Source organism: Crinia signifera, chromosome 6, assembly GCF_055691185.1.
Source record: "Crinia signifera chromosome 6, ASM5569118v1, whole genome shotgun sequence".
NCBI lineage: Eukaryota > Metazoa > Chordata > Amphibia > Anura > Myobatrachidae > Crinia > Crinia signifera.
The window spans coordinates 152,428,237-152,441,798 of record NC_139222.1 but is presented as its reverse complement, the minus strand read 5'-3'; the positions used below and the strand labels follow the sequence as shown (position 1 = coordinate 152,441,798).

At 43.5% G+C, this 13,562-nt stretch overlaps 1 protein-coding gene across 3 annotated transcripts in view; it reads left to right on the top strand.

Moving 5' to 3' along the window:
* SNTA1 (syntrophin alpha 1) overlaps window positions 1–13,562 on the top strand; it is a 101,104-nt gene that overhangs the window by 24,387 nt on the left and 63,155 nt on the right. The window contains exon 1 of one of the 3 annotated variants that reach the window (XM_083147665.1): window positions 1,616–2,217. The exons of the other annotated variants lie outside the window; for them this stretch is intronic. Coding sequence (XP_083003791.1) covers window positions 1,962–2,217 — 256 coding nt within the window. The 5' untranslated portion in view covers window positions 1,616–1,961. Of the gene's footprint in view, window positions 1–1,615; window positions 2,218–13,562 lie in introns of those variants that run through there. 3 annotated transcript variants of the gene reach the window in all.

Sequence of the window (13,562 nt, the reverse complement as noted above, 5' to 3'; positions counted from 1 at the left end):
TTATATTTGTGATTTTTTTTTTTTTTGGTTTCATTTTTCTTACTTTGCCAACCACATGGATGTTGTGGAATGGTAAAGTATGTTACGTTCAGCAGTATCAGAGCAAGGCACCTGACCCAAAGCATGGCAAGCTAAGTGGCACAGTAATTGGGGGTCCACATTCTTCGGTGTTGACATCGACTCCAAAACTTTTACTGACCTTTTCCGTGTCAACAGTTTGCCTCTGTCTGCCTTTTGTCACCGTATACCGTGTTCATGTTGACCTTTTGGTGTTGACCTAGACATTGTTGACCTAATATTTCACACCCAGAGCAACTACCAGGTACTATATGTAGTAGTCTGTGCACCTGCTGTTGCTAGATGGCAAGTGTCCCAGTGAACAAGCAGCCATTTGCAATAATCTATGACCCGCAAACTTTCTTTGTTCCAGGGCAGGATTGCTTAACATGCTGCCCTCCTGCTGTTGTAGAACTACACATCCCATGCGTGCCCTGCCACAGTATATTATAAACAGGTTTTAATCCCAGTAAAACGGAGAATGTGTTTTTCACTATTAATTCCAATTCTCAAATCCTTCAGCTAATGGCCTGGTTGTGTGTAAGGGTATATGATTTTTGCCTTACATATTCTTGGGGCATATTGTACTGGTTGAGAACAGGCCATCCCAATAACACATAGAACTTATTGATAATAAGAACATGGGGGCAGATGTTTAAAAGCCTGTTAAAGTGGTGATAATATGGAAGGTGATAAGGCACCAGCCAATCAACTCCTAACCCCTCATTTATTAAACACAGCTGATTGGCTAGTGCATTATTACCTTCCACTTTATCACCGCTATGCTTTACCAGGCCTAATACATCTGCCCCATGGATCTCTGTGGTAGTTGTATGTTTTGAAATATATCCCTTTAGTGTTAAAGGCAACTAGATAAATAGTGATGAAATGAAATCATGTACATCGGGGGCTCCCAAACATTTTTGAATCTCCGCACCCCACAGTATCAGAATTGTGCTCATGGCACATCTAGGCCAAAAGTTTCTTATTGAGACATTTGGAAAAAGAATACTAAATAAAGAAAATTGTGTTTATAAGTCATCCTTAGGGTCAGATATGTGGGGAGGGGAAGCATTCACTTCTGTGCGTCCACATATGTTATGATTGGAAGCCACATATAATTGCTTTGTCTATTACATTGACCATAAATAATTTGCATTGGTCCTGGACCACCATCCGAGGGCACCCCTGCAAATGTCTTGAGTCACCCCAGGGTGCCACGGCACACAGTTTGGGATCCATTGATATACACATATGTTGACACTTTGCTACACTATAATGGCTTTAACAATTAAGTAGTATAGTTGTATTTTCAAGCACCTCAAAGATCTAAATTATTTGTATTACTATATTATCATTGCATTAACTCCGTGACAGTTGATAGCACTAATTCTGCTTGTTGTAGTCACTAGGTTTGCATGCTGTTATCTTATCCACAGTAAGGGCTGGCAGAGAGTAATGGGAGGGAATGGGGAGAGGACAGGGGAGGGGAGGGGGATGGAGTTACACACAGTGCATGCAGCAATCTCACTCTAGCTTACACGCAGACTGAAAGAACAAAGGAAATAACACAGGAACTTAGTTTTGTTAGCTTTCATGTTAAATGTATCATGTTATGTATGTACCTTGGCCTTTCAGTACATATTTTGATAGGGAAATATTGAGTTTTTGACCTGGATATTCCAGGAAAAATTCAGTCACTAGGAAATCTGGAATTCGAAAGTGGAAATACTGCTTGCAGTGTAGGTAGCAATATTTGGGTATGGGAGGATAGCAGGGCGGTTCTAACTTATGTGTAGCCACAGCCCAGGGAGGTTTTCTTCCTATACCACTCCCTACCCAGCTCGGAGAGGTTTTCCTCCTGCTGCCCCCCTTCCATCAATCCCTCTGTGGGCACACTAGCCATGGCTTCCCCTGCCAGGGCTCAGAGGAGCGGATTGCTGGAGCTGCGATGTCCAGGAGAACGCTGGATCCGGATACTTCTCCTGCTTGGGGAAGAGACTCTGAGCTTCACTCCAGAGCCAGAGCCTGGGGCTCCCGAAGAGAGAGCAGTGAATGGGGGGGAGATTACAGGGGGTGTCCCGGACTCAATTATCAACCTGCGGAGGACAGTCAGAGTGGTCAAGCAAGAGGCAGGGGGTCTGGGGGTCAGCATCAAGGGTAAGACACAAACTATTTGTAATGTACTGCCAAACTATTTGTAATGTACTGCCCTAACATTTGTATGTTAACATTCTATTTATAAGATACATACAGTAATTATTAATATGAATTAGTCGATTGGGACAGTGTCTGCAATGGGAACTTTTGGAAATGATTTGCCACAATATTTACTTAGCTCTTTATTAAAAATTTAGAATAGTTTTGTACTATGAATACATGTATTGTGGGTGGTTATTTGCTACATTGATGCCAATTGTAAGACAAACTGTGCAGACCTGTATATGGCAGAAGTTTTCAAGAAATCAAGATTTTGATAGGACTTAACTTTACAGCATACACAGAAAGCAGAACATTAAGGCAACATTTGTGCATCCAGTCACAATCACAAGGCTGTGTTTATCAGGAATCCCATGGGGGAGGGTGGAGAAAGAGGAATGTTTCTTGATAAATCTTGAGTTTTTGGAGTGGAGGGGGCAACTTAAACTTTGATAAACAAACATTATTAGAAGTTATTAACTGTAGTATAAATTAAACACCTCTCAAGCTGACAGTATGACAACTGAGGATATTCACTGTCAGCTGTGACAGGCCATAATCAGTGTCACTATTGTGTGCACTATACATAGGGTGGATCGTGACAGACTGCCGTCACACTGCAAGTTAGGCAGTTTAAATAGGGGACATGAGAGGTCGCATATTCAGCTTCTCTCCTTTCAGATCACCCTGTGCCTTGAAGTGTAGTTCTCTCTCTCTCTCTCTCTCTGTCACTGGTTAGAGGACATCCCACACTGGGATATTGGGTATCCAGGGAGGTGTGGCACTTTTCTACTAAAAAACTGGTCTTTCAACATGTTGAACAGCACTCCCTCCCTTCTTTGCTCATCCTCCTCCAGTTCTTGGCAGGCAGAGCCCTTGTGGGTAGTTCTTTTGTGGTACCAATTGATCTATGGTGCCACCATTATGTTCAGCCACTTGCTATGTGTGCTAATTAGTAACTTACAGTAAACCCTTTACGCTTAAAGAGAGACCTGAAATTCCCTCCAAAATAATGGCTGACATTTTACTTAGGCACTCTTTAATGTATTGAATCTTTTATTTAGTGTACTTTTAAGGTTCTTTCACAAATACTTTTATTTAAACGCATTTTCCCTAAGTTGTGATTATAAGGTTCTGTAGACAATTTGTATTCTAAACATGAAATATAAAGTGCTTTCTTTAATTTCCTTTGATTATTTTTATGTAATTACCTGACTTTGTTTTTTGATGCTGGTAGTCCGTAATGAAAAACAAAAGGGAGCATATTTTTTAAGCTGGGTGAAGTGATAAAGTTGTCAGTGATAACGCACCGGCCAATCATCTCCTAACAGTCAAGTTACAGTTGGGTTTGAAAAAATTATATTTGGGAGCTGATTGGCTGGTGCGTTATCACCGGCCACTTTATCACTTAACATGGCTTAATCTGCCACACAGTTAGTTGCAAGTCCTCACTGCAAACTCTCACTGTCTCATTGCTTACTTAGATAAAATCCACAACTTTTTGTGTGCCCTCAGTGCAGGTGAAAAATTAGGAAGGAAAACAAAATAATCTTTATTTTAACCCTTTGAGTGCCAACGTTGCTGTGAGAGATCATCAAAATATCCCCTAAAAATCCAGTGTCACTCATAGCGACTGTTATTTTAGTATAAATAAATACAATGCAGCCAATTTAACGAACTGAAGTTTAGTTAAATATTGCACCCACAAAAAGGACAGTCGCTGTGAGCGATGATGGCATTTGTAACAGATATTTTGAGGTTCTCTCGCAGCAACTTTGCCACTCAAAGGGTTAAGGTAAAGATGTTGGGACACAGGACCTTATTCAGGTCCATTTGCAGGGCCATGTTCATTTGCACGGGGCCAATGTATGTGCATTTCTGCGCATGTGTCGGGTGTGTGCGGACATGACGAACAGACTGTTCGCTGGGTACATGCACCCATCCTTGTGGGCGTGGGGCGGCGCATTACCATATGGGAACGTCCAGAGTTTTGTGGGCTGATGACACGGGTGCGGGTAGCTGACATCACAAGATATCAGCTGCCCACCCACTTCCCTCAGAATGTCCAAGGAAATCTATGGTTGCTCTGATCTGCGTGCATGTTCCACATCATTCGATGGTCTCTGACCATCGAATGATGTGGGTGTTCCCCCACAGGCTGCAAATGGATGCTTATATCAAACATCCATTTGCATGCCGTGTGAACATACGTGCCGTGCGAATGGTGGGCCAGCGTACCACCATTCGCAAGACGGGATCTGGTTATCTCAAAAGGATGCGAATTTGCATCCGAGTGAATCAACCAGAATAACCCCCACAATGTAGACATTTGGTATACCCTTCCCAAAAGTATATAATCATGCACTTGGAGGGTTCAAATAGCATAATTTGACTAATAAAGACATGTTGGTTATCAGGTGAATATTTTAAAGGGTCAGTAATGGGTTGTTGGACCATTTTGTGGGGGTGTTAATGGGAGAGTGGGTTTTAAACATGCTGTTGTTTAATCTAAAGCTGGGTACACACTGAGTGATTCTTGGCCCTGCTGATTTTGATAACTGTATTGGCAGTGCCACAGGAGCATAGCTCATACACCCTAACCAATATCGTTAATGATATCGGTCAGTGGCGTCACCTGCTCCCCACTCCATACATGCAGTTGCTACCGATATTGTCAGATTAAGCTTGTAGGGAGTCATTAATGATGTGCGGGATAATTAGAATACATACTGACCAATGTTCGCAATATATCAGTATGGTCCATACCATTAACGATATATTGCCCAGTGTGTACTTAAACTTAACTTTTTACAAATTTGTATAAAAAGACTGAAAAAACAGACATTATTCTGTACCCCAAGTTGCTGAAAAAAACGATATACCTTCCTTATGGCCTGTAACAGCCTTCTATATGGTCCTGCTATCTCCGTTATCACTTTCTAGGGCCCAACATGATTTCTCATACTTTTTTCATGGAATTCTTCTAGGTTGAAATTTATGCAAAAGGTGCGCAACTTCAGTGCGACTACCGCATATTGCCAATCGTAAATTCGGACACATTTATGTAATGCATTAGTTTCATGAAACAAACACTTTCTCTGGTTCCAGTTGAGCGCAAAATGTACATATTCACAAGGGGTTTGTGGAAAAAGATGTCAGAGCTTTACATTGTCCAATTGGATACTTTTGGTGGAGAGGGAGGTACTCTTTGCTTTGTATGTAGAGATTGGTTAGTGCCTCAGTGTAAGCATACCTACCATGGGTGGATTCGGGGGGGGGGGGGGGGGGCACCCGGGCATGTGCCCCCCCTGTCATTTCAGACATGGCTCATTTTGTAGCTGCCAGCCCGCATCGCCAGCCCCCCCGGGAACCGGAGATACCGCCGGCAAAGCTGGAACATTTTCCCCATAGGATAAAATGGGACCCACTAATTACCCCCCACCTGGTTCCTACGGATGCCAGTCAGCCCCCTCCCACCCCCCGGCATCCCAGAAGCTCATTGATCTCATTCAAACCCAATCTGCTGGGCCTTCAATCTGAAACCAGATGGGTCCATATGGGTCAATTGGTTCAGGTGATATTCTGGGTACATTTCTGAAATGTAATTTCATGGCTGTTCATATTATTTGAGGGCAAATTACTCTGGAACCAAGCAGCCCAGTTTCACGGGAGCAAAATCATTAGAAGCCCACTTAAAAGTTCTTAAATATGATCATGGTGTCATGTAAATGGTTCAGTTGGTTCTGAAGATGTAGCCATTTAAACAATATAACTGGTTAAAGGGGGGAGGGGTGGTTTTCTCTCCCCCTCACACAGAAAATGCAGGAACTGGGCTGGTGTAAAAGAAGCCAACCCGTGAATGTCCCTGCATGATCTTGGGTAAATCCCTTCAATTACTACATTTTCTTGAACTCTGCCCTGCTGTCAATGGCTGTCACTTCTGCCCGGCGGCGGCTGACCCCCAGTTACTGCGAACATGTATTCCCCCATTGCAATGAGCATGTAATCCCACATGGCAATGAGCATGGAACCCCTGGCAATGAGCATGGAATCCTTGGCAATGAGCATGTAGGTAAGCAGCACTTATGTAGCATAATTTTTAATAGGCATTATGGTGTTTGGCATAATACGTAATGGACATTATGGTGTGTGGCTTAACATGTAATGGGCATTATGGTGTACATTTTTAATGCGCGCCTTTGGCGCGCAATGTCCCTGTTTTTGAAGCATATTGTGAAATTTGGCTTGATCTGTGTTGCATTATGTGTATTTTGGCTCTATCAGTGTAGCATTATGTGAATTTTGGCTCAATCCATGTGGCATTATGTGAATTTTGGCACAATCCATGTGGTATTATGTGAATTTTGGCTCAATCCATGTGGCATTATGTGAATTTTGGCTCATTCCATTTGGCATCATGTGTAAGGGGCAAGTATAATATAATGGGGTCTAGTATTTTGTTGCATAATGTGTAGAAGTTGTATATGGTGTGGTACACTACACTCAAGAACACGCCCCCTTTTTAGTGGCCACCCCCCTTTTTCAGAGTACGCTTTCAGCATGCGCACAACTTTACTTTAAACACCAGGGCCTATTTTTAATCCCATTCCGGCCCTCTCTCTGCTCTACTCTCTCGCCGCTCTCTTAGCATGTACACTGGCACCACTAACACCCCCCCCTCCCCCTCCCAAACCCTCTCCTATCATGGTGCCCCCCTGTCATTTTCTCCTGGATCCGCCCCTGATACCTACTAATATTTAGGAATTCAGTGTAAAGATAGGGAAGTGACTCGGGGACATGACCATAATCTAGTGGTTATTGCCACGCCCACTTCAGGCTGCTTTTTAATAAAAAAAAAATACACAATTGTATTGCCTATTTCAGTGGTATTCTTGTTGGGAGACATTGTGTGTGTGACATTTTTAAAGCAATATAAAGGTGTGGAGGGGACATGTTTTGGGGGCATTTGCTTTGTAAAATGGAGCTTTACAATTGATTAATCCACAGAAACACATTCATATTAAGCCTTAACAAGAGATAAAAGCAAGAGAAATAAAGATAAACGTCCAGCCAATCACCTGCTAACTGCCATGTTACAGGCTGTGTTTTAAAAAAGTCAGTAAGGAGCTGATTGGCTGGACGTTTATCTCTCTTTTATCACCCTTGCATTTCTCTCTTGTTAAGGCTTAATACATTTGCCCCACTGTTAGATATTCCTTTAGATTTTGACTATATACTCAAAATCAAATAAAAATGCAATAGTTTTTAGCCGCATTCGATCCCGATTCGATGCCGATGCGTGCTCCTGTTTAGTGTAACTCAAATAGAAAAATAGACTGTGTCGACAAGACTATAATATAGTACAAATCTGTATTCTATTGTCAAAATCCAATGTGTTTTGCTTGCTGTGCGATTCGATCCCGATCTGTGTATCCACACTTTAACAGAAAACTGTCATCTTATTTTAATGGAATGTATTTTTACCTTCCGGTTGTATACTGTAGGTGCATTTTGTCCAATTTATACACACAGGTGTTATAGGTAATAAATACAGACGTGATGTACCAAAACTTCCATGAATCAGACTAAACTGAGTGAGGACTTGTTTGCAAAAGAAGAGTCTACTCTACTCTTCCAAGTAGGATGCCTCATAAAATGTATTGTCTGTTAATCATTGTGACATTACGCTTCTCCACGGCAGAAAAAAATGGAGTTCAGAAAAGGGTCGCGCTCTCTCTTATTTTGGTTTCCAAGAAATAAGGGGAACCCACATTTCAAAGAGAGGAATCCCGTTATTGGGTTTCTTCCCTCCCCAGGGGTCTTTCCAAAGAGGAAGAGACCCGTGTGCAGACCCCTGTCATGGCCCCCTCCTACCTAGCCATCAGCACTGTATACTTTGGGCATTAGAGGACCCTAGCACTGTCCCAGAGTATACTGTGCATGTGTGAAATGCAGGGAAAATATCCACCATGCCATTTTCCTAGTTATTTCTGCCATGCTGCTGCAGCTGATACCGGATTCCAGGGGGTCAGTATTCAAAAATTGTCGACAGTCAAATGGTCAACATGGGTATTTGTCCTGAATGTCAACATAGTCAACATTAAACAGTCAAGTGTACCGCGTGCCCTCGCTGCGCTCGCCACACTATTTCTCCACACCCTAGTGGATGGTAGGGCATGAAATACCGCCTGTCGGCAAATGTCGACTAAAACAAAAAGTGAAAATCTCATGTCGACCTTTTGACTGTCAACCTTGCCATTGTTGTCCTAATGGTTGTGTTGACCTTCCAACCCTGTCGACCTTAGCCGTGTCAACCTATTGCAGGTGTCGACCTTAGGTCTGTCAACCTTCTGTGGTCGACCCAATGCATGTCAACCTTAATAGGGTCAACCTAATGACCATATTCCCTACAGGTGTGGTCCTGTAAACAAAACTATAAACCGTAATGTAAAGCACTAGTCTCAGTCCAGGGGTGAGAAGCCTCAGCAACAAATGGGTTAAAAATGAGAGTTTGTCACTTAAGGGGACATACACAGAGGGGATTTTGCCTACATTCTAAGCGATCTGTTTACAAATCATTCCATGTGTACAACACATATCGATGGTGGTGCGCAGTCTCACATTTTGCCATCGCCGGCTCAGGTGTTTAGAACATGCAGGCAAAATCTAGATAGATTGCTTAGCAAGTGCATACAAAACATTAGTTAGCACAGATTACTTAGCACACAGCGTGTATAGGTGATCTATACATTGGAAAATCTAGCCTTAATCGCTTACCACACATCGCTAAGCACACGTGTGTATGCCCCTTCATACTTTTGTAAATGGCTGTTGGTCTTCTGACTTTCTGGATCCCGACTGTCTGTATTTTAACAACATCCGCTTTTGATTAATGTGATATTTCACATTGTTCTGCCTCTAAGCCTAGGCTGGGTACACACTGCACTACAGTAAAGTGCTGATTGTTCAACTGATGTAAAAGTTGACAGATGAAAATACATGGATTGGCAATTACTCACTAATCTAGGTGTCTTTGTAAGAAAAAATGAAACTGCATCAGCAAAACTTGTCTAAAAATATGCCCGAATATGGGCGTAATTGAATAATACACTTTTTTCCCCAGCTACTGTAGTTCATTACATACATGTATTTGAAAGGTTTGAATGTAAAATCTGCCTCAAAACAATGAAAAGTGAAAATTTTTCAAATGTCGAAAAAAACAACACGTAATTGAATACCCCCTGATTTTTCATTTCAATGCAACAAATTGTTCCAAATTGTTGTTGTTAGTTGTTAGAACTATCGTTGGTGCAGCAGGTAAATTGCACCAGGGCCCCTGAGTACTAAGGGGCCCACTGATGCCACCCCACTGCTATGTGGCATAGTTGCCTACCCTCCTGCATTCTGCAGGAGACTCCCTGAAATAGCAGCAATCTTCCTCTCTCCCCATTAGTCTAACAATCTTCCTCATTTCACTTAACCCACATTACACTTTTACATTTTTTGGGGAAAAAGGGGAATGAGATAGACACATTTACATTGAATCATCTGCACCATTTCCCAGCATTTTAGCAAGAATAGTAGATCTTAAGCCCCGTACACACGGGGGAGATATATTGCTCAGCCATATATGGCTGAGCCATATATGGCTGAGCAATATATTGCTCAGTTTCTACTTTACATCAGCGACCAGAGATGGTCGCTGATGAAAAAGAAACTGCCGGGGGGAGCCCAGCAGTGGTAATCAGCTGGTCGCAGGAGCATGTTCCTGCGACCAGCGATCACCACAGGGGCAAAACCGGGAGCGCGCACCCAGCGATATATATCGCCGGTGCACACTCCCATTGCGGGCAATATGGTCGCTCGGCGACCATATTTCCCGCGATTTCGCACAAAATCGCCCCTGTGTGAACGCACCTGAAGTAAGTGTTTTGGGGCTTATCTGGTTCTTAAGCCCCGTACACACAGGGGAGATATATTGCTCAGCCATATATAGCTGAGCAATATATGGCTGAGCAATATATTGCTCAGTTTCTCCTTTTCATCAGTGACCAGAGATGGTCGCTGATGAAAAAGAAACTGCCGGGAGGAGCCCGGCAGTGGTAATCAGCTGGTCCCAGGAGCATGTTCCTGCGACCAGCGTTCACTACAGGGGTAAAAACGGGAGCGCGCACCCGGCGATATATCACCGGTGCACACTCCCATCGTGGGCAATATGGTCGCTTAGCGACCATATTTCCCGCGATATTATACAAAATCGGCGATTTTGTATAATATCGCGTATTAAGTCATTTAAAAAGATTCCTCTCAGAAGTAGCAGTACACACCCACGCTTTTAGGTGCCACGTTCGCACACCCACGCTTTTAGGTGCCACGTTCACAATCTCTTTTCACAATCTCTCCATATATGGAACTAGACACGCCCCTTTGGGTGGAGCATGACACGCCCCCTCTACTGCCAACTATAATTTCCCTGAAACTAGTTTTCAAAAGTAGGCAAGTATGCTATGTCACGGCATATTGTGAACTTGGGTTGGAGTGGAGGAGGAGGGGGTTTCAGATTAAAGTTTTGCACCTGAGCCAATCACTCACAAGTTCTGCTGCTGTTCTAGAGTGTACCCGGCCTTAAACTAGGTGCAACTGTAATCTGCAGGATTGTCTACTGCAACCAGAAAGCCTTCCTCCTTTGATTATACCCTCTACTCCTCCCCACTGCCAACAACAGCACAGAATCTTTGAGTGCATCTGTGGGTATTATGACTGCATATGCAGCAATGTTTATCCAGCTTGTAGTTAATGCTTTGCAATGTTTTTGTTCTAGAAGCCTTTTGCACTTTCTTTCTTCTTTTATTTACTCGGTCCCTGTTTATATACTTTGCAAGGCTTCAAGCCCCATGTGGCACCATATAAATAAAATATAAGAATAATGTACCTTGAAGTCATAAAAAAACCCCACAGTATATTTACTGCATGCAGGGGAGACTTGCGACCACTGTATGTGTCAGGGTAGACATAAGTCAATTATCGGATAGTCCCCAGGCATCAAATCATGACTGTTTTGCTGTAATCTGTACAGTTGGCAGATATGCACAACAATTATACATGCTAAATAGATGTACTGTACACTGCTAGTAGTCTCCATTCAAGGCAAAATAGATTCAATGTTCGTAATTATCTTTAGTATTTATACATACCTCCATACATTTGGGCGGTGGGCTCGGGACTCTTAAAAAAGGGGGTTTGGCCTTGGAAAAATGGGCATGGCTTTGTGAAAATGACTGCAGTCACGAGGCCACTTCCCTGTTTAGCCACTGGGGGGCATGACCAGTGCTCTGTGAGCTCTTGCCTGCATTTGCCAGTTTTATGTATTAATAAACTATACTATGGACCTTATTCTGGTCCACACCCAGTGCTGTGAATCTTGCAGCATTGCGTGTGGATGTTACGCCCCCCCCCCTCGCACGCTGCGATCCCCCGCACTGCTGCGAATGGATGTTTAGCATAATCATCCATTCGCAACCTTGGGTGCATGGGCATTCCCATGGGCTCTGCCCCCCCCCCCCCCCGCCCGATGCCCCCCGCCCGCACTGCTAGGTGCCCGCGTAACGCTGAACATGCAGTTCACCGTGCCCGCTTGCACCAAGTGTCCGCAGATGCACAGACACTACAAATCGGACCCCTGTGCGAACTACAATAACCCCCTATTTGATCTATAGTGTGTCAACAGTTTATGAATATCTTTCTTTGGACACTGCGCCCCTATATGTACTATTATTTTGTTTACCGTATAGCTAGAAAAGTAAGTGTGTCTCTTCCCTGTACACTAAGGGCAGCGTGCACCTATTGTGTGTGTGTGTGTGTGTATATATGTATTATACAGTATATATATATATGTGTGTGCATACCTCCCAACTTTTCATTGGAAGAAATAGGGACACTCGCGCGGCGAAGCCGCGCGAGCGCCCGAAAAGGGGGCGTGGCGTATGCAAATGAGGGCGCGGCTTATGCTAATTAGCCGCGACCTCATTTTCATACGAGAATAGACGCTGTGCGCATGTGCACAGCGTCTATTCTACTACATTGGGGGGTCTCCCAACTGCCACCCCCCCGCAGCGGGACAATGCCTGCCGCGGGTGGGACGTCGGGACAGGACCCGAAAATCGGGACTGTCCCGACGGAATCGTGACAGTTGGGAGGTATGGTGTGTGTGTGTGTGTGTATATATATATATATATATATATATATATATATTACACAGTATATATACACAAATGCACACATACATACACACAAAGGTGTGAATGCCAGACGTTCTTTGATTTCATATTTATAATACAATGTTAATTGACAATGTAGCTGTCTGGTGGCCTCTCTGCTCAGATTGTCAGAGAACTGCTGTGCCAAAAATAGCACAAGCTTGCATGTCGAATTTAGATGAAGTCTGTCGCTGTCCTTCTAAATAGTTCACTTCTATGACATGCTTTAAGAGGGAATAGTCCCTCCCAGGACACCACAGCCTGAGACATGTTTAATATATTATCTTATCAAGTCTAGGAAGCTGGCCTGGCCCAGCAGAGACTCCACTGAGATTGCTGTTAAAATATCCAAAACTGGTCTCATGTGTCATGAAGTAGGAATAAAATACACACTGACCCATATTTACTCAAGCAGAAAATCAGCCTGTTAGTGTTTCTTTATAGAAGTTGAGGCTTTGGACCTGATTCTGTATCGCACACACAGCTTCGTACTCGTGTGCATTTAGCCAATTGTACCACACAACATATTTGCATATCTTCCACTATTACTGAGCTGTAAGCATTGCACTGCACCTCAGCATTTCATGGTGTCAACTAGGCGTTCACGTGGAAGAAAACTGTCCTATTGTCATGTATGTCTATGTGCATATGAGTGTCCTGTATGTAGCCAGAGGGGTATGGATAATTTGGTCTACAGAAAGTAGGTTGACAAGCATTGGGTCGACACCATTATGTCGACATGGGTCTAGGTCAACATGGGTCTAGGTCGACAGGTTATTAGGTCAACACAAGCATTAGGTCGACATGGGCAAGGTCGACAGTCAATAGGTCGACTTAGGGTTTTTCACAGTTTTTTGAGCCAACATGTGCCGACAGGCGGTATTTCATGCCCTACCATCCACTAGGGTGTGGTGGGAGAATAAAATAGTGTGCCGAGCCCGAACTATGGCGAGTGTGACCCAAATGTCGACACAGGTTAAAGTGCACCGCATCCAATCGCGGCTTGCTGCGCTCGCCATTGTCAGCACGTCGGCTCAAAGAACAGTGAAA